Source organism: Embiotoca jacksoni, unplaced genomic scaffold (genome assembly GCF_022577435.1).
Source record: "Embiotoca jacksoni isolate LCO1_2020_lvr unplaced genomic scaffold, fEmbJac1.0.p SCAF_1, whole genome shotgun sequence".
NCBI classification, from domain to species: domain Eukaryota; kingdom Metazoa; phylum Chordata; class Actinopteri; family Embiotocidae; genus Embiotoca; species Embiotoca jacksoni.
Genome location: NW_027185229.1, coordinates 9822525 through 9843464, shown reverse-complemented (window position 1 = coordinate 9843464; position 20940 = coordinate 9822525). Strand labels below are relative to the sequence as shown.

At 42.7% G+C, this 20940-nt stretch overlaps 2 protein-coding genes across 7 annotated transcripts in view; both read right to left on the bottom strand.

The window, feature by feature from the left end:
• Window positions 1-21: 21 nt before the first annotated feature.
• On the bottom strand, window positions 22-3856 carry sla2a (Src like adaptor 2a). Of its 2 annotated transcripts, none has more exons than XM_069151608.1 (8): window positions 3660-3856; window positions 3069-3174; window positions 2874-2976; window positions 2691-2777; window positions 2226-2329; window positions 1315-1467; window positions 1106-1226; window positions 22-612 (listed from the first exon to the last, which is right to left on the bottom strand). In XM_069151608.1, exons 2-8 carry the CDS (start codon window positions 3139-3141, stop codon window positions 489-491), a joined length of 765 nt encoding a protein of 254 aa, XP_069007709.1. In that variant the 5' UTR covers window positions 3142-3174; window positions 3660-3856; the 3' UTR covers window positions 22-488. The 2 variants fall into 2 exon arrangements, with proteins under 2 accessions (XP_069007709.1, XP_069007716.1); XM_069151615.1 differs by having other exon boundaries at window positions 2874-2973.
• A 1730-nt stretch (window positions 3857-5586) lies between these two features.
• ndrg3a (ndrg family member 3a) overlaps window positions 5587-20940 on the bottom strand; it is a 33273-nt gene continuing 17919 nt past the window's right edge. For 2 of the 5 annotated variants that reach the window (XM_069156708.1, XM_069156793.1), the window contains exons 4-17: window positions 13497-13602; window positions 13274-13394; window positions 12955-13017; window positions 12795-12855; window positions 11684-11770; window positions 9941-9997; window positions 9426-9529; window positions 9066-9131; window positions 8925-8976; window positions 8756-8803; window positions 8620-8655; window positions 8481-8532; window positions 7125-7163; window positions 5587-6617 (exon numbers count right to left, since the gene is read on the bottom strand). In XM_069156708.1, coding sequence (XP_069012809.1) covers window positions 6445-6617; window positions 7125-7163; window positions 8481-8532; window positions 8620-8655; window positions 8756-8803; window positions 8925-8976; window positions 9066-9131; window positions 9426-9529; window positions 9941-9997; window positions 11684-11770; window positions 12795-12855; window positions 12955-13017; window positions 13274-13394; window positions 13497-13602 — 1065 coding nt within the window. In that variant the 3' untranslated portion in view covers window positions 5587-6444. Of the gene's footprint in view, window positions 6618-7124; window positions 7164-8022; window positions 8064-8480; window positions 8533-8619; window positions 8656-8755; window positions 8804-8924; window positions 8977-9065; window positions 9132-9425; window positions 9530-9940; window positions 9998-11683; window positions 11771-12794; window positions 12856-12954; window positions 13018-13273; window positions 13395-13496; window positions 13603-17630; window positions 18018-20940 lie in introns of those variants that run through there. The other 3 variants (XM_069156959.1, XM_069156885.1, XM_069157019.1) reach the window with 3 other exon arrangements.

The window sequence follows — 20940 nt, the reverse complement described above, 5'->3', positions numbered from 1 at the left end:
TAATTCCAAAAAAAAAAAAAAAAAAAATTTACAGGCCAGACTCTCTTGAATTTGTGTGTTGCTCATTTATCACATAGCCCAGCATATTTTATTGGATTCCAATAACATAACCATGATGAAAATCATATTACAATAATATTAACATATATTATTACATTCAAAACTGCATGTAGACATTAGGTTATAAATTAAAAGAGACATTCAACTTTTGAAATCAAATAATTCATTGACTTTCAATTTGCTCCCTCTGTGTGCCTCTTTGGACTCGCCCACACACACAAACAGTCCTCTAGCTGGTACATTTTGTCACATCCTCGAACATAGTGTCCCAGCCCTCCTGCTCTTCCTGGGCAGTCCACAGAAACTACATTCGGGCGTGCAGACGACTTCTTCCAGTGGCTCGGTTAAAATGCAGCTGACACAGGACAGCATCTGACTCCTCTCCATCTGTCTGACTTCATTCTCTCTGACTGACCCACTGTCTTTCCTCAAGTGTCCCAGCTGTCATCGCCACCCTCTGTCATTTGGAGGTAGGAGCTGATGGCGTCCCTGAGCCCCTCACTGACCAGAGAGTTGTCTGACCCTGACCTCTTCCTCCTGAAGATCATTGATCTAAAGAGGAAAACAAAATTTAATATTTCAATGTAAAGTGATAAGAAAGTGTTGCAATTTGTCCAAAACATGAATGATATGTTGAGAAATATTTGTACTGGTGTATAACATGAGCAGAAGTTGGAGAGTATTCAATAACTGAATCAGTTGCAGGCTTTATTTTTCAACCTTAATATCCTGCTATGCGTTTGCAGGTTTTACACAATCACACCTTTCACAAACCTCAGTGTAACCAGAGGCTTATCTGCTGCTGGCGAATCTGTTGGTGTTACTCACACACTCATCTCACCAGTTCACTCAGCGCTGATTCTTAGATTACTACAGAGTTGAATCACAATCTTTCTTCCGAAGTGTAAAAAAAAGACGGAAAAAGATAAGCTTCACTTAGACAGTGCTGCCACCAGGTGCTCAACTAGAGCTGCAAACTAAAGTAAAAGAGTGACATCTTGTGGCAGTCATCAGTAGAAGCAAAGCGCTAGAGAGTCTGCCACACCTGCTGATGTCCTTCCAGTTGATGGTGGGCCTCCTGCTGGTTGTGGGAATGGGCATGGCACTGTTTAAACCCTGAATGAAGCACGGCACTGTCAGCTGACAGCACAACCCATGGGCAGACTCTGTAAAAGAAGGCAGCAGTTTCACAATTACTCTTTTAGGCATTGGTGTGTTCAGGCAAGAAAAGAGTGTCACAACCTCACAACAAACCTGAGTAGTATTCCACCAGGTGATGCAGGGAGTGGAATGTGAGGCCTGGAGATATGTAGACCCAGCCATTTTGGAGGTGGGAGATGCGGTAGTGCTTCACGCTGTCCGGGGACAATGAGTTGGTTCTCCTCAGGATAGACAGCGAGTAGCAATCTAAAGACAGCACGGCACACAGATGCTGCAGTTATAATATGTTGGTCCCGATTCACACCATGAATCCTAAATTGATTAACACTGATCTTCCTTATTACAATGTCGTGTTTTCTTTAGAAAGTTGAAATTGAATTGATGTGGTCTCATGAGCACACACCACACATGATATTTTAAATGTCATTTTGTATTCGAAAGCTACAATTTAGTGCTCAGTGGTGAAAGATGTATCCAGGTCATACATCAGTACTACAGTACATTACAGTAACATGCAAATCCCACATTCGAAAGTAAAAGTACTGGTCCTGCAGAAAACGGGCCCTGTGACATACATTTTTACACATTAAATGATATGATTATTAATAGAGCTGTATCAATGCACAGGTTGCATTTCAACTATTTAGGTGCTCAAAGAAGATTTAGTTGAATATTGCATTGGGAGATCAGTGGTGAAAGTGTCAACTAGACTTTGTTTTCCTTTGTTATTTTTATGTTGTGGTTTAATCTTTTTACCAAATCAATGTATTTTGTAAATGTATTATATTTCAAAAGTAACACCTACAACTAACTACAGATGTTAAATAATTGTATTGTACTAAAATTCCTATCAGGAATCCATTGGAGTATAAATACAAAGTATCTGAGCCTACTTAAGTAGAAATACATCAAAATTGCAATACTTGAACATAATTGGTTACTTTAAACCACCAGTCGGTTATGATGTATATTGCAATGAAAAAAATAGGAAACAGCCGGCTGACCTGTGTTTGTCTCTGACTCTCGGATCAAAAAGGCTCCAGTCTGGTTATTCGGTTGCATGAGCAGCTCCTCTGCTCTGTACCTGCTAATGCCTGCGAACAGCCACCTGAACAAAAAGGAACACTTCCATATTCAGACCTTTGGGACTATAAGACAGTGTCATCATGAAAAAAATATATTTTGCTTTTGTTTTGAAGTTCGGAAAGTCCACTGAAACAATATCAAGCACATTTACCACTGGAGGAGGATGAAAATGCAGGAGGCAGAGGCTGATCATGTCACTGGAGACGATAAAAATGTTGTTTTCCACTGAGGTAGAGACAGTTCACCTACACAGACTCCTCACACCTCTCAGGGAACCCCCCTCCTCCCTTTCATTTCTTTCTTACTTCTGTCTAAAAAAAACCCAAAATACTCTTGTGTTTTCTCTTAGACGCACACAGAGTAATTTAGAGAAAAAAACTCACCTGTCTGTCACCCTTGCTGTATAGTTGGTGGGAATGTAGGTCTCATGTCCCGTCGTAGTGGATCTCACCATCATGAAATCCCCTTCGCTGTTTAATTAAAAAGGAGAGAGCAATCATGGCTTATTGTATCTGCCTGGCAGACAGCTCGGGTGAAGGTGAAACATTAAGACGTGTAACACATACTCTGATATGATGGTTAGTCTCTCCCCAATGTACATGGTCAATTCTGTCTGTCCAAATGACGGGTAGTTATGAAGAGATATGATAATGCTTTCCTGGAGGTCTGCTGAGAGAGAGAGAGAGAGAGAGGAGGAGATATTTCATGTCACCTTTTCTTCACTTTTATTTTGTGTATTCACATCTCAGGGTTGAACCTACCTGGTGTCACAGATTCAGCTGGATTTTCAAGCACTGTCAGGTTGGATTCACATCTGGTGGGGCAAGTTCCCATGTTCTTTTTGCTGATTTGAAATGTCTGTTGTGGCTTTAAGAGAGAGTGGGGGTAAAGCACAATTAGAAAATGGTCTGCACTCAAAGGCTTTCAATAATTCGCATTCACGTTTCAATTGTATTAGGCAACATTGAAACTAGCCGTTAATTATGTTGTAACCAGATAACAAAAACCTAGATGATACAGGAAGGCGCTGAACCACAAGAGCCATCGATATCCTGTGTTACATTTCCATGCAACATGTAAGAAAGGAATAAGGTCAACTTCTCATGAGAGTAGAAAGATCTGATTTTATTCTTATGATGAAGTCTACTTTTTTTGCTGACAGCAGCAAAGTGATAAAATATCCAAAATTATCTCCAAAAAAAATATAAACCACTGACAAAGAGTTTATAAACACTGCTGAGTGAAAACAATTGATATTTTAAATGATAAAAGCATTCAGCCATATTGTTTGTAATATCCTGGAGGTTAAAGCCAATAAAAAAGGAAGACAGAAAAGCAAGTCATTTACTCACCTCCTCCAATTGTATTCAAAACAACAAGTGGTGAGACAGATTCTTCTCAGACCAACAAGTCAGTTCCAAGTCTTCTTAATGAAAAGCGCTCGTCTGCCTTCAGCACACACAATCATACATGGTATATATGTGTATGCTCAAGTTCCCATTCAGGCCTGCTGATCAATCAGAATGACTGTGTTCCCTCCTCTGATCTGTTCCCATGAAGACTGCTGTGTTTTCGCAGCTGTTTATAGTGTGAGCTGACTGAAGAGAGAAAGCCCGGCCTTTATGTTTGTCACCCAGCTGCAGTTTCCTGTGACACTCATAACTGCCATCCTGACCCAGAACATCTTGTGTTGATCTCTGTGATGCAGACAGTTTTCAAATGCAGTTAATGGTGCATCATTTATGTACAGAATGAGCTCTATGTGTACGTAAGCAGCATTAACATACACAATGTACATGCAATGCTGTGGGTTGAAGCGGTGACATCATTTCATAGTGACAGTTCATTTAAAATTGATTATTACACTGGAAAATCTCCATGTTTCTGCCTTTCGATTTTCCTTGTCATTCCCGTGCTGCACTACATTATTGTCTTTCATGGTAAAATATTCACATCAGATACAAAGCGTTTACAAAGATTCCCCTGCCAGCCCAATCCTGTCATGATTTATCAGCATTCAGGTTCTTCCATCGAGCTGCTGACACTGTAGAGTCAATGAACCAGAACTGTAGTGCAGCACTATAACTTCCTAATGTAAAACATCTGGGTGTGAAAAGGTCATTGATTCAGTGACGACTGTGCAACCCTCACACATATTAATTTAAGTACATGGGAGGTGAAAGAAAGAAACTGTACAACTGTGTTTTTGTTTCTGCCGTAACTAAGATCGAGATAAACAAATATTAGACCTCTCTGGTTTCCAGGCTTTAATCAGATGTCCTGTGAACATCTTGTGAAGTAAAAGAGCAACTCTGGTATGAATGGAAACATTTAAACTGGAACAGATCTGATTCGTACACATCTGTTAGCAAAGATGGAAAGAACTTTTTTTCTTCTAATCAGAAATTAAGTAATACCATATCACTGTGGCAAATCTTTACGTTTTCCAAATGACTTCACCAAACACTGCCAATTTCCTATTTGTAATGAGTTATAACATATCTGAGTTATATCTGTATTCCCACTCCAATCTGTACACCTTTTAAGTTGGAAGTTAGTCATATCTCATTTGCAGAGCAGCTTGAGTTGTTGTTAATGTGTGCTAAATATAGAGCCTCATCCGTGACAACATGTTATAACATGTCATGGGGAGTTTTTTTGATTGGAATGTAATTAAATAGAGGTGCATCATGTTAAATCATTTCACATAGTATGTTCTCAGTAAAGGCACAAATACCAACGAATACTGAGCAAATAACAGTGACTACAGGGTTGTTGCATGGCATGACATTATAGGCTACTGTCCAGCTCGTACTGTGTCCACCCCTCTAACTACTTGGTGAGAGGTTCATTTCTCTTTGCCATCAATTAGGACACATTTTAGTGCTTCACAACAGAGACCCCCAGACTGATACTGTAAGAGAAGCCTCAGTGGGCGATAGGACGGCAACATGAACACTGTATTCCCACTCCAATCTGTACACCTTTTAAGTTGGAAGTTAGTCATATCTCATTTGCAGAGCAGCTTGAGTTGTTGTTAATGTGTGCTAAATATAGAGCCTCATCCGTGACAACAGCAGTGCTCGTCACTCTGTAAAGGAAACAAGAACAAGTGTGGTTGGAAAGTAACTCACCACAGTCACTTTACTTTTCCACTAACAGGAGATAAAAACGTGCTCGATGTCCTTTTCCTTTCATTCAACCACATTTATAACACTTGTTGATTACTTGCACTTAGCATTTTTGGCAATGTGGTGACAAATTAAAACATCAGCCATGTTTTCATCTTGTAGCTTTATTCAGTAGTAATATAAATGAGCTGAATCAGCAGACAGTGAGAAGCTCTGCTTGGCCCCTTAGTGAAGGGCCTCATACTTTTCACAACAAATCCCACTTGGTTAAAGGTTAATAAAACATCACAGACATAACAAAAACAGCAACACAAAGCAGGAAGAAGAAGGAGACAGTGTGTTTGATTATGAAAAGAGTCCAAGTGAATGCACTGTGAAGTGAGACACCACTGAATGTTCTTTCACAAACAGCTCTCTACAAGGATTTGACTTTGTTTTTCTTGTGCTACGGTATGCAACGCTACTTCTGTGTAACATTCACAATATTTTACCTTGCATGACTGTAAATACTGGATGTACTGCCATCCTACTTCTGCAGCACCAGTAGATTTAGTGATCCCTATGTCTACTTTGTGACTAATTCGCAAGGCAGCAAGTTTGAAAATAAAAAACAAAGCTACAATGACTCAATCAATGTAGTCCAGTTATTTTGAACACATGAATGATTTTCTATGTTGTGTGAACACATGAAAAATAAAGACAATGTGAAAAAAATAAATACATGGTTGGACAGTTGGTCATAGAACCATTTCAATATACAACACATCTGAATGTAGTTATGGTTTCTGGTAGGAATGTGACTTTGACGGTGTATTTAATATAATATCTTATAATATGCATCTGTTAATATATTTATTACATCCTCCTTTCTAATCACATAGGTCATTACAGATCCTCCGAGCATTGAGTTGCTTAGAAGAGGGATGAGAGAGAGAAAGAGAGAGGGAGGGGAGAGGGGGAGAGGGCACATAAGTTACTATGGGAGAGTGCAGGGGCAGGGTGGGGTTTAGCAGGAGACCTCCATGGTCTGGGGCCTGGCCTGGCTGTCCAGGGCCCCGGTGGCGCTGCCCTCCAGCAGGCTGTTGAGGTTGTTGCGGCTGCGACTGCTGTCCATGGAGGTGATGCTGGAAGAGGAGGTGGTACGTGAGCGAGCCAGACGAGTCATTCCTGCTGACGGCACTGAAATGGACAAACACGCATTAATATTCCGCTCACACAGCGCACAGACTCGGTGCGGTGCGGGAATACAGATCCGACCACAGAAAAATAAAAGTGCTTACCATGCAAACATACGGAGACACGTCAAATTAAAGAAATGTGTGACAGAAAAATCGCTAAATGTGTCCGCTGGAGGAAATTAGGACTATAACACAACAGCGGGTGCAGCATTCAACTGAACTGACAGGAAGCAACACCAGCAGGTCATGCAGCAACACTGAAGACAGAATCCATGCTAAGAGCAGAAACTAAAACCGCTGCAGGGAGACGAATGTGTTCAGAGTATGCAGAGGGGATCTCGCTGTGTATAAAACAAACAGTATCCACCATCCTGAGCTGCTGTTCCAAATATCAAACAGTGCTCTCTGGAGAAACGTCTGCATACACTGACATTCATCCACTCTAGAGTGTTGCGAGGCCATCGGGTTCAAAGCCTCCTAGTCTGGCAGCTGCTCATGAATCTGGTACCTGATTCGTTGCTCAGGTGACTGAGAAGAACGTACGGAACTGCAAGCAATCATTAAAGAAGGAAAGAAAGGAGAAAGGGAGACGTGTTGAACAGGTAGATGTTGTGTTGCTTTATCCCACCTTTCTGATTAAAACAGAGGTTTTGTCACAGCTTGGTGGTCACTGAAGACAAATAGCTGCTTGCTACCAATGACAGGAGAGAAATAGTGGAATGTGTACACACTATAGTGCTTATTTCCTGTCCTCTTTGCGTTTCACACTGTGGCGACGTGTTAATGAGAGAAAAGCAGCTTTCAGAAACATGCTGAGGTGTTGAGATTTATTTTCCACACTTTCTCTGCATGAAAACACTCTTTTTAATCTGCTCTAATCCTGCAGTGGCATTTGCTCAATAGGGGGACTCGGTGGCCTTTAAAGCAACACTGAGGCACTGGCACACTGACTACACCCGAGGGTGCCTCCAACAGAGAAGAGTTTGGGAACGAGAGAGAGCAAAAAGAGAACTGCCATTAAAGAGACAGAGACACACACACAGAGAGAGAGAGAGGGAGAGAGAGAGAGAGAGAGAGAGAGAGAGAGAGAGAGAGAGAGGGGTCATCTGTACAGAAAACCCACATTCGTGTCTTCAGAGTCTTTTTGGTGCACAGCAAGTCAGTATGGCCTGACAGAAACCTTGGTTTCTTTCTTTACAGGGAGGCCTGTTTAACTATGCATTTCGAGTCTCTCTTGAAAGAGACTGCATCATTAAACAGTTCTGGAGAGAAAAGAAAAGCACACCAGGCAGGAAAAACAACCTTAAAAAAATAGGGGGTAATTTTTGACGCCCACTCTGAAATGAACAGGAAGCGAATTGCTATTCAGCACACCGAGTGCCGCTGTCATTTCAGTCATGCTGGAAGCACTTACACCTCACCTACTGAGGGTTGTGGGTACCACACACTGCAAAGAGCAGAGAGGAAATAGTATTAGAATCCATTGAGCTGCGCATAGGCAGGCTGCCTCTCCGTGACCAGGCTGACAAAAAAAAAAACAAAAAAAAAACGGCTCCTTTTCATGCACTGCTGGCCGCAGTCCAAACCCCATCAGCAGGGGTGTTTAGCAACAGCTCATACGAGGCTGCATTGAAAACAATCCTCATTTAAGTAACTTTTGTTATTGCGCTCACGTCAACAGGAAATTCAGCGACGAACAGGGGCAGAGCTGGACCACAAAGACGTCAACCCAGACAAGTGTTGGTCTGTAAACAATTTTTGGACCCTGATGATGGAATCCAGCAGTTTAAAATAGTTTCATAACATATTTAGATGTTTTTTTTCCTCTTTAGCCACAAAAAAAATAAAAGACGTGCGTACTTACTGTAGCCCATGCCCTGAACAAAGTACTTGAATGCCTCAGCAAGCTTCCCTGGCTGTGAAGATATGAAATAAAACTTAAAAGATCATTTTGACAAAAATTGGGAGATTGCATGTTTTTTTTTTAAGAGATGAAAACCTACCTGCACAACCTGCGGCAAGCCTCCACAATCAGCCATCTGAGAGGATAATATCAGTCTCATGAACAAATCTTTTCACAGTTAATACATGAAGAATCATTTATTTTACACGTTAGAAAATGTACTGCGTGAGCTTCACCTTAAGCAACGTAGTCTTGGTGGGATTTAACCTGGAATTGCACTCCACCTGAAACATCAAAGAGAGGTAAATACTGTGGGGAAGGACAAGATAAATAAATGCAGCTCTTTGGTGAAACAAATCTTTTCTGGAGCTTCTTAGTTTGCTGTGACGATGGAATGTAACTCACCACAGCCTCAACAGCAGGTGATGTGTCACCAACCACCAGCAAAGCAGGGCACCTGGAAGAGATACGGAGGAAATACCTTAAATCCCACGAAGCACTCATGAAGCACTTGCATATTTGCATCATCTTGGTGTTAAAACCTACGTTAATGTGTTGACTGTGTCCTCATTCAGACCTACGATTGGCCTTTCGATCTCAAGGTCTCGACGGCTGGTGCAGGGTCAAAAATGATGATCAGTTAGTGAGCTTGGTTGGAGGAATTCCTGAGTTCCTGTGCACTTCATGAGTTAATATCATAAGCTTTGTACTTTGTGTTTATGTATTTAGGCCTGGCTTACTGTAAGTACTTCTGATACAGAAAAAATAATTTACATGCCTATGTGCATATGAGTGCTCAGAAACACAGTAAAGGAGGAAAAATGCCAACAACAATTTAAAAAAAAAAAAAATCCTGATGTTAAAAACGTAATGTATAATGTGCAATAATTCTGTATTGTATCATACTATTGGTAGGAGCCACAGAAGAGGGCCAGGTTGTCCTGGTTGATGTCTTGGGCGATATGGAGGCGGTAGGTCTGGATCAGCTCCTGGTTCTCTGTCAGCTCATCCTAAAGAGCAGAGAAAAATTCATGTCATCCACATAGGAAATTTATATTGTACTTAAAGCACCAAAAATAAGGATGAACTAAAAAGTACAATAAACACAGAGAGCATGTATGTAGCATGTATTGAATGTGCATTAATCATCCTGACAAGCTGTAGGATCTGTTGGTGCAGCATGTTTGGCTTTAGCACTGTTGCTTATTAAGCGGTGACCCACATGTCACAATGTACCAGTCAATGTGTAGAACAGAAATAAAGCAATGAGCAAATGTCTGAGAGATGAGGAAAAGGTATCAGGGGAAATCAAGAAAAGCCACCTGCGGTTCACTTTTTACTGTTTCACACCGTCAATGACAAAAGGTCAGCAGCACTATGAAAGAGTGGAGGATGAGTAACGTACTATAAGAAGAACTCACAGTGCTGAAGTGGTGAGCCATGATGATATCCACCAGGTTACTGGTCCATCCAGACAGCTGCACACAAGAGGAAATGACAGGTCAGGGACACAAAGAGATAACATTAATGGCACATAAGGAACCCAGGGATTACAGTTATGTCGATATTTTATTATGAGAAATAATAAAACAGGTAGACGGAGAAGGCCATGTTTTAAGGCGCAATGTGTAGGATTTACAGATTGAAACCAACTGAACACCCTTCGCCTCACCCTACTCTTTCCAGCGTGTAAGAGAATCTACAGCGGCCATGAAACTCACAAAAACCGCCACTCTGCCAACAGATGTCCCAAAACCCTGAAAAATGGACCTTTAAGTTTTGGAAATGTGAAGGATAGGCCATCATGGTTACCTTTTGGTTAAACAGCACACAATCCTCGGATTAAGTCTGACTCACTGGGGAAGTTGCGTGTCATAGACCTCCATCCCCCCGTTTTTCAATCTCTACAGTCACTATTTGATAGATGTTAAATGACAATAACCTTCACAAATAACAGGCATGGTGAAATATTTTTCCTCTGTCCTATTTTCTTTATAAAAATCTGGTAACTTGAGCAAACATAATAAGAAGAGAGCACAAAGGAGTTGTGTTTCCAATGTATATGGGACAAAGGTCACATCAAGCTCCCTCAGCTCCATGACCGTGTGTAACACCAACACGGCAAAGAATGTTCTCCCCAAACAACCTTGTAGGGTGTTCACAGTGTACAGTACACAGTGTTAAAGCGCAGTAGTAAACTGCAGTATTGTGACCCACTGTGTTCTCTACTTGAACCCAGTAATTCCACTAAAAATTAAACTACTTCAAATGAACAAAAACCTCCAGTCTCGGTGAAGTTCTGACAAGTTGGTTCTGGTTCTTCATCTCAGTTTTGACTAACTTTGAAGTGCACTCCACCCACAGAGATTAAGCATAATCAAATTAACACAGGATTAGACCCCCCCCCCCATCCCCCTGCCCCGCATGCGATTTCAATGCTGGCTAATAATTTAAAAGAAAATCCTATGTTTGGCTTTTTTGTCTCTTTACAATAATATTCTAATCATAAAGATTTCATACTTTTATACATATTCTACACATTTAGGGAAAATCCTGAATATGATATACACATTGACATCCATAAATCTAACATATGTGCATTTCTTTAATGTACTTCTTATGTCAAATCAAATACAATGCAATAAAATGCAACGCATTAATAACACAGCTTAAAATAGTATGGTCAGGGTAGAGAGGAGGCTGGTTGGACGTCAGAATCCATTCATTAGTAACAACCCGACAGAAAGCTGAAAACTCAACTGAAATGGCTGCTACATCATTTAACATGTTTTGGTCATCGGGACTTTTGCCATGTTCAGACACCAGAAGACTTTTTTTGTAATTCATCCTCTGAAAACAGAACATGTACATCAATTTGTGACAACACCACCGGTTTATAAGCAAGTCCTGGTCCAACAGGGAACTTACTCACGTGTGTTATAGAAAGTGATTTAAAGATTCAGCATTTTTCAGTGAGGGATATGAGCGTATATGTCATTTCTAGCCAAGTAATTTAAGTTTTTATGGAAAAACCTTTTCAGACACAAATTCAAATTCCTAGTTGGGTATTTTCACTAATCTTGAAACACGCCTGGAGAGGAAAATTCAGTAATGACCCCATGTTGCATGATGCAATGATATCTCATTTATGTGGTAAAACTGACCTTTGAAGCAGCCCAGTCAATCCAGCCTTCAGCACACGGGTCGACATCGATCAGAACCAGACCCTCCACCAGGGTGGGGTTGTTCAGCTGGGAAGGAAAAGATGCATGTCAGTGCCGACGACAATAAGCAGATAGACCTTTTAACAAATAAGTAGTTATGTATTTGTGTGATGTGGAGGCTCTACATGTTCAGTTTAGTCGTTTTTACTCTTGTGTAAAAGTGCAATTTGGTTTAGTCTGTGCATGTGAGCGAGGAATCGTGGCAAGGCAGAGCTTCTTCACTTAATAGTTTCTTCACAACAAGAAGCTTGTAACTTTTTCTCAATGATTTAGTGTTTTCCCTCAACAGTGTAGGCACAGGATATAAAAACACTCGCAAACCAGGATAAAAAGAAAAGCTTGTTTGCTTGTTTAAATAAAGACATGAAACAAAGAAGGTTGAATCCTGGGGTGCTAAATTAAGGGTTGCAACTTTGGAATTGCCTGAAGACAGAAAGCGTCTGGGGAAATCTAAGATCCATCTCGCCCGATGCCGAGGGAACGCTGCGCATGTTGCTTTCAACATGATGCAAATGCTGTGCAGCAGCATCTGCTCTAAATTTATCTGGGAAAACACACATTTTGGTTCAAGCCAGTGAAAGAAAATACTTTCAAAATCAATTTTTCCTCATTAATTCTGAATAAGAACAGATTCTCCACAGAGAGCCCAGTGTTACACTTTTCTAATCTCCACACCTTCCCCTTTTATCCCTTTTACCATCCTTGCTTTTCATTATTCATTTTTCGGTACTCCCTCGCTGAACTCTGTCACTTCTGGAGCTTTCTGCTACATTGTGCTGTTTTTAGCTCCACGGCACTGAGTGTGGAAACCAAGCAAAAGTAACTGTAAAGGAGAGAATCACTGAGGTGATTCATCATCTAGGGAATGGCAGCATATGTAGCAGACTGTAGAGTGACCTGATGCCCTGTGTGGGCTTGATGGGAGGCTTTATATGTTCAATGTAACTAAGCTGTGTGGTCTGAAAACCTTCAATTATTACAGACGCAACTGAGAGTCAGGCAAAAAGAAGAGTAGGAGGGTGCAGCCTCTGTGGTCCTGCTGTGGACTCACTGCAAAGCGGGTGAGGATGTACGCTCCTGCTCCAACACCGATGCCGATCACGCTGTTGACCCTGTGGAGAAACCACCGGTTACAGTGGGGCTGGAGAGATATAATCAATTCATGCACATACATCACATCACTGATGAGCTGTCAGCAGGGGGCCACTCACTTCAGCTGAGTCATCACCGAGGGCAGCATCTCAGCCAACTCGTCCATTGTCGGGTAGCGGTACCTGGAGACAGATGACGCATGTTGAGTCCATGTAGGCAAAAAGGAAAGCTACAGATCCCTGTGTGTGCGAATCAATCGGAGAAATTAAGTTCATCATAAATTGAAATACTTGAGGAAATCAACTAATGGATTGGAGGGTGAATGTGTTTCCATTAGCAAATGAACCACCAGCTCACTTCCCATTTCATCGAAATGAACTGTACTGAAATGAATGTGTTCCAATTCATCAGTGCATGCAGATCCAGTCTGAGACTCACCCGGTGGGGAAGGGAGGTGCACTCTCCTGCTGGCCGGGTGCATCAACATGAACCACTGCAAAGTGCTGGGTGATCTCCTGCATGTCCTCATAGTTGAACAGGGTGTTGAAGCAAGACTTGTCTGAAAAGGTGCAAACACATACGGGACAGACATGTAATGTCAGAGCTCAAACTCTGTCGAGGAGTGTTCGGTGTTTGTTGAGCTTCTTTTTGGCTGACTCACGGTTGAGGCCGATATCGTGATAGGTGAGGATGACAGGTCTGTTGCCCTTGGGAACGCCTCTCATTGTCACATGGAGAACGCCATGGGGAGTCTCAATGTCATGCTCCTGCAGACAAAATGAGGAAGAAATAGTCCGGCACCAATGAAATAATAATGTGTTGAATGTAGAGACATAAGAAAGTCACACCGGCATTGCAAGTGTTGCCATATTTAAAAGATAATTCTGGCTTTATGTGATGGATGGTGCTGCCGTTGGATCACATATTTCCTTCAATAAGATGAACCTGATCAGTGCAGTTCACTTCTCTCAGCTTGTCACACTAAGCAACGTAAACAAGGAAGCCGCAGCGTAAAACAATCCCCCGCCCCTCCCACACACACACACACACACACACACATTTAGCATACACTAATAACTTTTTGTACATTTGCTAAAGAGTTCTTTGCTGAATTTTGAACTGTTGAGAAAAAAATGATCACAATGTCAATGCTAGTTATGACAAATGTCGGGGAGCGGAGCGAGGTCGTCGGACTAACCAGCATGCCTTCTTCCTCGTAACCTTTCAGAATAAGGCAATCAAATTTAACAGGCCTCAGTGATGGGTAGAAACAAGATGCAGTTTTGGAACATTTGAATGAAGACAGAAAAAATATATATAAAAAAGGCTGCGATTCAAAACAAGGCGAAAAGGTGGTATTTACGGCTGTCACAATCAGTAATTGACCTAATTATGTTATTGAATGTTTACGTTGAAGACTGTGTGAAACAGTCCGAGTGAGAGGGCACACCCTGAAATTCCTACACGGGCCCCTGACAGCCTCTGAGCCTGAGCACAGATAGCTACACCATTACTGGGAATCATATCTTTGAGCATGCTCACTAATGTCTCCGTGACACATTAATAATCACTCGAGAAAGAAAAAGCAAACACGGGACAAACTACACAGTCTAAGTTCATAGTAAAGGAAGGAATGTCACTAGAAACAGCAGTAAGTTGACCAGTAGAATGTTATGTAAAATACTGTGTGGGATTTTTCTCATTAAATGAACATAATCTCCACCAAGCTAAATTGAGTAATTACTATCGTACTGAGTATTTCCATCAAAGCTTCCAGGAGACACATAAACCCAACAGTAAACACTCGCTGACCAGCACAACATTTGAGAATTGAGGATGCAAAGCATGCACCTCTTGTCTCTGCCACACATTCCCCGTGCCCTTGGACAAACAAAGCACTAAATGGGCTGTCTGCAAAACCTTCTCTTCATCGCGGGGGAATAAGTCTTTTTATTCACGGGTCTTAAAACTCACAGCAGCTTTTGCAAGCATGACTCTGCAAAAACGGCAGCATCATTGGGTTTTGCCAAACGTCTTTGCAGTAAAAAAAAAAAAAAAAAAAAAAAACACCCATTGAAATTCAAAGAGCTCACAGGAGCTTCGTTCTCTCCTTCGTTTCAGAATTAGAATTTCTTCCTCTATCGGACACCGGGAAGCCCCACGTTTGTACTTCACAGAGCTTCTGTGGAGGAAACATTAAAAGGCTTCAAGGTAATTTTAGATGACACTTCTTTTGACTAAAAGATGCAGGGCTGTGATGAAGATAAATGGGGGAAATAGTTCACTTATGGGATTCAGAGAGGTTAGGGGACGACAAAGAGAAACTATAAATGATATTGCAAAGCCAGACTCTCGACTTCCCCCGGATTCATCATTTTAAAATCACCCAAACAAACACACATACTTCCCAAGGTCAGCTTGATTTGGTGCTGCAAACAACACCCTGCAGGACGTAGCAACGTGCATATATGTGTGTGTTGTGCACAGAACGGCAGGTGGGAGGGATCCGTGTGCCCACTGGTCATCAATAATAAAGAGAGTGAGCCTGAGCGGACGAGAGACACAGGTTATGGCTGATGGAAGACGGATCTCTGCTGCTTGCATTCGGCTGATGGATATGTGTCACAATCTCTTCAGAGGAGATCAAGGTTAATTTTCAAGGACAAGTCTGCGGTAATTTGCATCTGCAATTTATAATGGACACATCGAAACAAGAACAAAACCGCTCATGCTGTGAGCAACGGAATGAGATATTTTCATTCGAGTGGGAGTTGATACAGAGATTAGCCTATCGCACAAAAACAGGAAAACTACGTGCACAAAAACGGCATAAAGACATCCTTGTTGCCTTCTAGATATGATGTGCTATAATCTACAGTCTCAGAATATAACCTCCATTCCTGAGATGGAACAAATCCTGAGGAAAGTCTTGTGCTGATGGAAGCCTTGAGCTGATTTGAGGCCTGTTCACAGATAATGAAATTATTCTTTAATCTCGACATTGTGAGGTGGCAGGACAACCAGCTATAGAGCAAAGGCAAACTCTTTCCATTGCTGTGTTGCAGCACACTTTTCATTTTTAGACAAGGACAGTCAAGGACACTCGGTGGAAAAAAGAGCAGCGTTCCTCTAAGAAACAAGGCAAATATACTGTTTCAAATGCTGGCCTCCTGTCATGTGTCTGTGCACTGTACATGCGCCAGAAAAAGGAGGTATGTACACCCTTCCAGTGACAGGAAATAAAAATGTAGATGGAACATCGGTGGGAAAAAGAGAATGAAGAGGAGAAAGATAGAACAAGAGATAGAGAAAGTCTGAAAAGTGGATGAGAGGAAATAGAGCGTGAAAGCAGACAGTGACAGAGAGAGAGAGAGAGAGAGAGAGAAGACGGGGCCGTCCTGTATGACTAACAGAAGGGTGTGCCCTAAAACAGAAGGGGTGCATCACTTTAATTCATCCTGCCTTTCCTGCCTTGTCCGAGCACAAAGAAATATAGAAAATAATGAAGAAAGGGGCTGTGCAAAGGGAGTGAAGGAGAGGACCTCCTGTCTGCCCATTTAGCTGTTGGCATACTTCTAAAGCTGTATTGATCTGCTTCTCGTCATTTCTTTTCTCACACAAACACACACACACACACACACATGTTTGGGTCTATATGTACACACAGCGGCATGAGAGGAAAACAGGCATGGGGCGGGGCTGCTAGTCTGGACAGCTCGAGGCGAAAAAAAAAGAAGAGCACTGCAATGGCCTCAACCCTTCCCCCCTTTAATATAGTCATGACGGCTGGTAGTTGGACACAAAGTGTGTGCAGGTGTTTGGGGGGATAAAACAGGAATATTGAGCAAAGGTTTGTGCGTTGAGGAAGAGGGGGTTCAGGAGGTTTGTGGGTGCCGTGGAGGGAGGCAAGGATTCATTTTTGGTTACAAAGAAAGAAGGTGAGAGAGGTAGGCTATGGTGAAAAAAAAAAAAAAAAAACAGAGCACTATGTCATGCTTGTCCTCTTCCCGCAACCCCTCGGTGATCAATTCCTCCTCGCCCCTCACTGCCTGCAGTACGTGTGTGTCATCGAAGCGGTGGGTTGAAACTACGAACTCAAGGTCTCTGCAGGGAGGCTAAGGAGCCGCTACAGGGGTTTTGGTGTGTTGTTCCCACAGAGTTTTTGTGTGTGTGTGTGTGTGTGTGTGTGTGTGTGTGTGTGTGTGTGTGTGTGTGTTTTCAGTGACAACAGACGAAAGAACACAACGCATGCGCCATGCAACATTCACATCTATCCACGGACTACTGGACAACACATGTATCCCTGAAGTTATGGATACATGCAAACAAACACGTTTCAGATACACAGCTACCAACAGCCCTACTGATAGACAGCTATAGATTGACAGGCAGACGTTCTGTCAGCTGCAGATTCGGAGACACTTGAGCATTACACACATGCATCTTTAATATCATCACATTAAACTGCACCACTCCTCCCCCTCCCTCCCCCCTGCCGAGCATGTTTAGGCTGTGCAGACTGCACACATGGGCACTCTGTGACCTGTGGGTGCACACGAACACACACTCACACACTGAACAAATGTCCGCCCCAGAACAGCAGCTGCTCAGAAAGAAAAAGCCCCAGCAAGCAAGCCAGGAGAGACCCCACCAGCCATTCAAATCCCATAGTCGGCTGCTGTCACCTTGTCTTTGAAGAAACTGCACAACAACACCCCTAATTTGAACCACAACCTCTCTGCTGCAAGGACCAAGGCAGGAGTGTCAAGTCAGGCAAGACACATTTGTCACTCACCACTTCATTTCCAGCGTATGCAATCTGGTCCAGGTCCAGAATAGCTGACATGTTTTTCCCACACAGGAGAGGAGTGTGTTATGCTATGTGCGAGTGTGTGCTGGGCAGCTTTGAAGATCTCCAAGAGGAGGAGGAAGAGGAGGAGGAAGAGGAGGAGGAGGGAGCTTTGGTAGGAAATGAGGGATGTAGGGTGAGGCAGCTATAGCAGCAGCGCCAAAGAAGAAAGAGAGGAAGAGAGGGAGGAGAAAGACACAGCAGAGGGAGTGAGCAGGAGATGGGTAAATAACCTGAATGAAAGCAGAAGAGGGGGGGTGGATAAGATGCAGAGAGAACAAGAGAGAGACAGAAACAAGAGGTGGGAAAAAGAGCAGGAAAAGAGACAGAGGGGGAGGAGAGTGAGACTGCAGTTTGTGCTTGGTAGTCACAGCGCGTCAGTACATGCAGCCACCGCTGCATCTAATTGGATTGCGGAGGGTCAGGTGGGTAAAGGGAGAGGGTGGGGCTTAGAGGGGAATAAAGAGGAGGAAGAGGAGGAGGAGGAGGAGGAAGAGGAGGAGATGGGATGGGATGGTAGCGTGTAAGAGGGGTGATGGGGTGCAAAGGATGCAGAGGCAGTCCAGGAAAATGGGCAGGGTGTTGACGTCACGCTCAGACATTGATAAGGAGGAGAGGAGAGAAGAGGAGAGGAGAGGAGAGGAGAGGAGAGGAGAGGAGAGGAGAGGAGAGGAGAGGAGAGGAGAGGAGAGGAAGCTGACTTTCACAGTTCACCCTGGGCTGTTTTCTGCATCAGCAAAATGGCTGCTCGTCACCAAGACTCGATAAAAAAAACGTCTCACTTTTGCATTACGTTTGTAAAAGAGAACAATCGAAATGACTTCAGCATCAAAATACGAAATATCTCAGTTTGAATGGACGTAATCAGACCCACTTAATAACTGCCAAATGCTGGAGTGAGTCACTCAGCAAGACGAGCGTACACTGGGACTTACAACAGCAATAGCTTTGCTGGAAGTGTAGCCTCTTCTACAACACCTTTTAATGATGTAAATCTTCTTGCAATGCTCAAGTATTCATTTCACTATCGACCTTTAACAAATAACCCTCCTCATGTTGCAGGCTTCTGAGAAGAAGAAAAAAAAAAAAGGTACTTTATAAACTTTTTCTCCACAATCACAACCGTACACCATCAGGATCTATGTCCTCTAACCGTCCCGCTGAGTCACTTGATCCACATAGTTTATTGATCTCTCCTTTTCTACTCTCATCTGTCATCTGCACGACTGCGAGCATTGCAGGGTGACACACCTTAGTTTGAGACGGGCTGCTCTGTGTAGCCAATGGCAAACATGTGGAGAGCACAGTGTCGGTGGGATTACAAGGATGAGGTGTGTTTTATTGGTTGGTCAGTGGCGCAGCATGTTTGGCTTTAAACTGCTGTTTCTCCACATTTTCCCCGTCCTAACCCACAGACGGTGCCAGTGGCACACATGTCGTGTCTGCGCATTTAACAACTAAACGCTTGTAATCCACACTGAACCAATCCAGTACAACATACAGAAACAATATGATGCTATCAATGCGTAGACCAATATTACATTTTTATGATTTGAAGTTTGAACACCAGCCTTTCTAACCAGATTGGTGATTAATTGTATATACACTAATGTTCAGTCATTTATGCCACATTTATGATTTACATACAATTGGTCACTTTGCTCATGGAGGCGAGGTGTGTGACCGAGCACATATGCCCTCAACAAAGCCGGTGTTTCTTTGTGTCCTGCACTGAGTCATCAAGTGTCTCAGCAGGGCTCTGCAGTCTGAGGAGTCGTATAGGCACACGGTGACGCCCTGGTCTGCATTGATGTTCAACTCTGCCTCAACATTTCCCAAAGGAAGGGTCTGATTTCAACATCAACAGCTCAGGCAGACATTTTGTATTAAACTGTCTATCATATGACATGACATGACATGACATGACATGACATGACATGACATGACATGACATGACATGACATGACATGACATGACATGACATGACATGGCATGGCCAGTTTTATCCTTTTCTGAGATGGTGATAACTATACATAGTTGGATTATTTCATTTTTCTGTGGTGCTTTAGCGACCCTAAAGGACACAACAAGGAAAGCAAAGCAGACTGAGGAAAGAAATCACACAAAAGAAAACGCCTCTAGCCACAAAATGAACAGGCTTATGGCGCCCCCTGCTGACCTTAATGAGAAAGTGAGGATTTAAAAAAAGCCAGAGACACGATTTCACAGTCTGAATAGTGACACAATGATACAAGGTCAGGAGAAAAGATAATAACAAAACTGAATATAGCCATGAAAGGTCACACCTAATGAGTAATACTGAAAAGTCAACGTGGAAACTGCTTTGAAAAACAAACTGATCCTCACATATAACGACAATACATAATAATATCACCTACAAAGACTGCTGGGACACCGTCGCACCATCAACTCTATTTTTAAAGTGTACAGTCAGCCATTTCCGTGAAGGAGCCCAGTGTTCTTAAGTATGCACTTTGAAACAGTGGAGGTCCCGTGGGTTCCAGGAGGCTGACTCACATCTGCCTTCTCTCCACGCCTCGCAGTGACGTGAGCAGGACATCACTCCTTTAGGTTCTCGTGTCTGACCCCACCCTCACCCTCACCACCCTCACCACCACCACTGCCCTCCTCGTGCAGGTGCCCATGGCTAAGACGTGACTGCTGCAGTACCTGTGGACAGCCTGTGGTGGGAGCTTTAGCAGCAGGAGCAGAGCAGCTGGATTTGTCCTCCAGCTGCAAGAAAGTCACAGCTCAGATGGTGCAGCGGCAGATTCATGGAGGTCTGATGCTGAAGCCTTGTACTGTGTGTGGGCTGCTTCTCTCCTTGTATTACTACACTGTGTGACAGGCATGAAATTGATACTGTCAGTATCATGACCAACAAAAGCCTGCAGCAAGAAAGTAGCCTACAAATTGTATCTAACTGTTAAACAGCTGGCAGGCCAGCACATGGACTCAGAAGTATAAATTCAGTGAGAAATTATCTATTACAACCCTGTTGAAATGTATATATATATATATATATGTACATATATATATATATATATATAGCAACCCTGTTGTAATGTATATATATATGTGTGTGTGTGTGTGTGTGTGTGTGTGTGTGTGTGTGTGTGTGTGTGTCCACAAAATTCCTTGAGACCGTATGTGACCGCGTTAGGTCAAAATGGCTGCCGTGGAAATAAGGTCAAACTAACTTAAGTCTGCTTTCATACCACTGACACAAATTCTT

Coding starts and splice junctions, on each gene's coding strand:
- sla2a (XM_069151608.1), bottom strand. CDS start 3,141: ATGGGAACTTGCCCCACCAGATGTGAATCCAACCTGACAGTGCTTGAA. Junction 2,977..3,068: donor AGCTGAATCTGTGACACCAG/GTAGGTTCAACC, acceptor TCTCTCTCTCAG/CAGACCTCCAGGAAAGCATT. Junction 1,468..2,225: donor AGAGTCAGAGACAAACACAG/GTCAGCCGGCTG, acceptor TGCTGTCTTTAG/ATTGCTACTCGCTGTCTATC.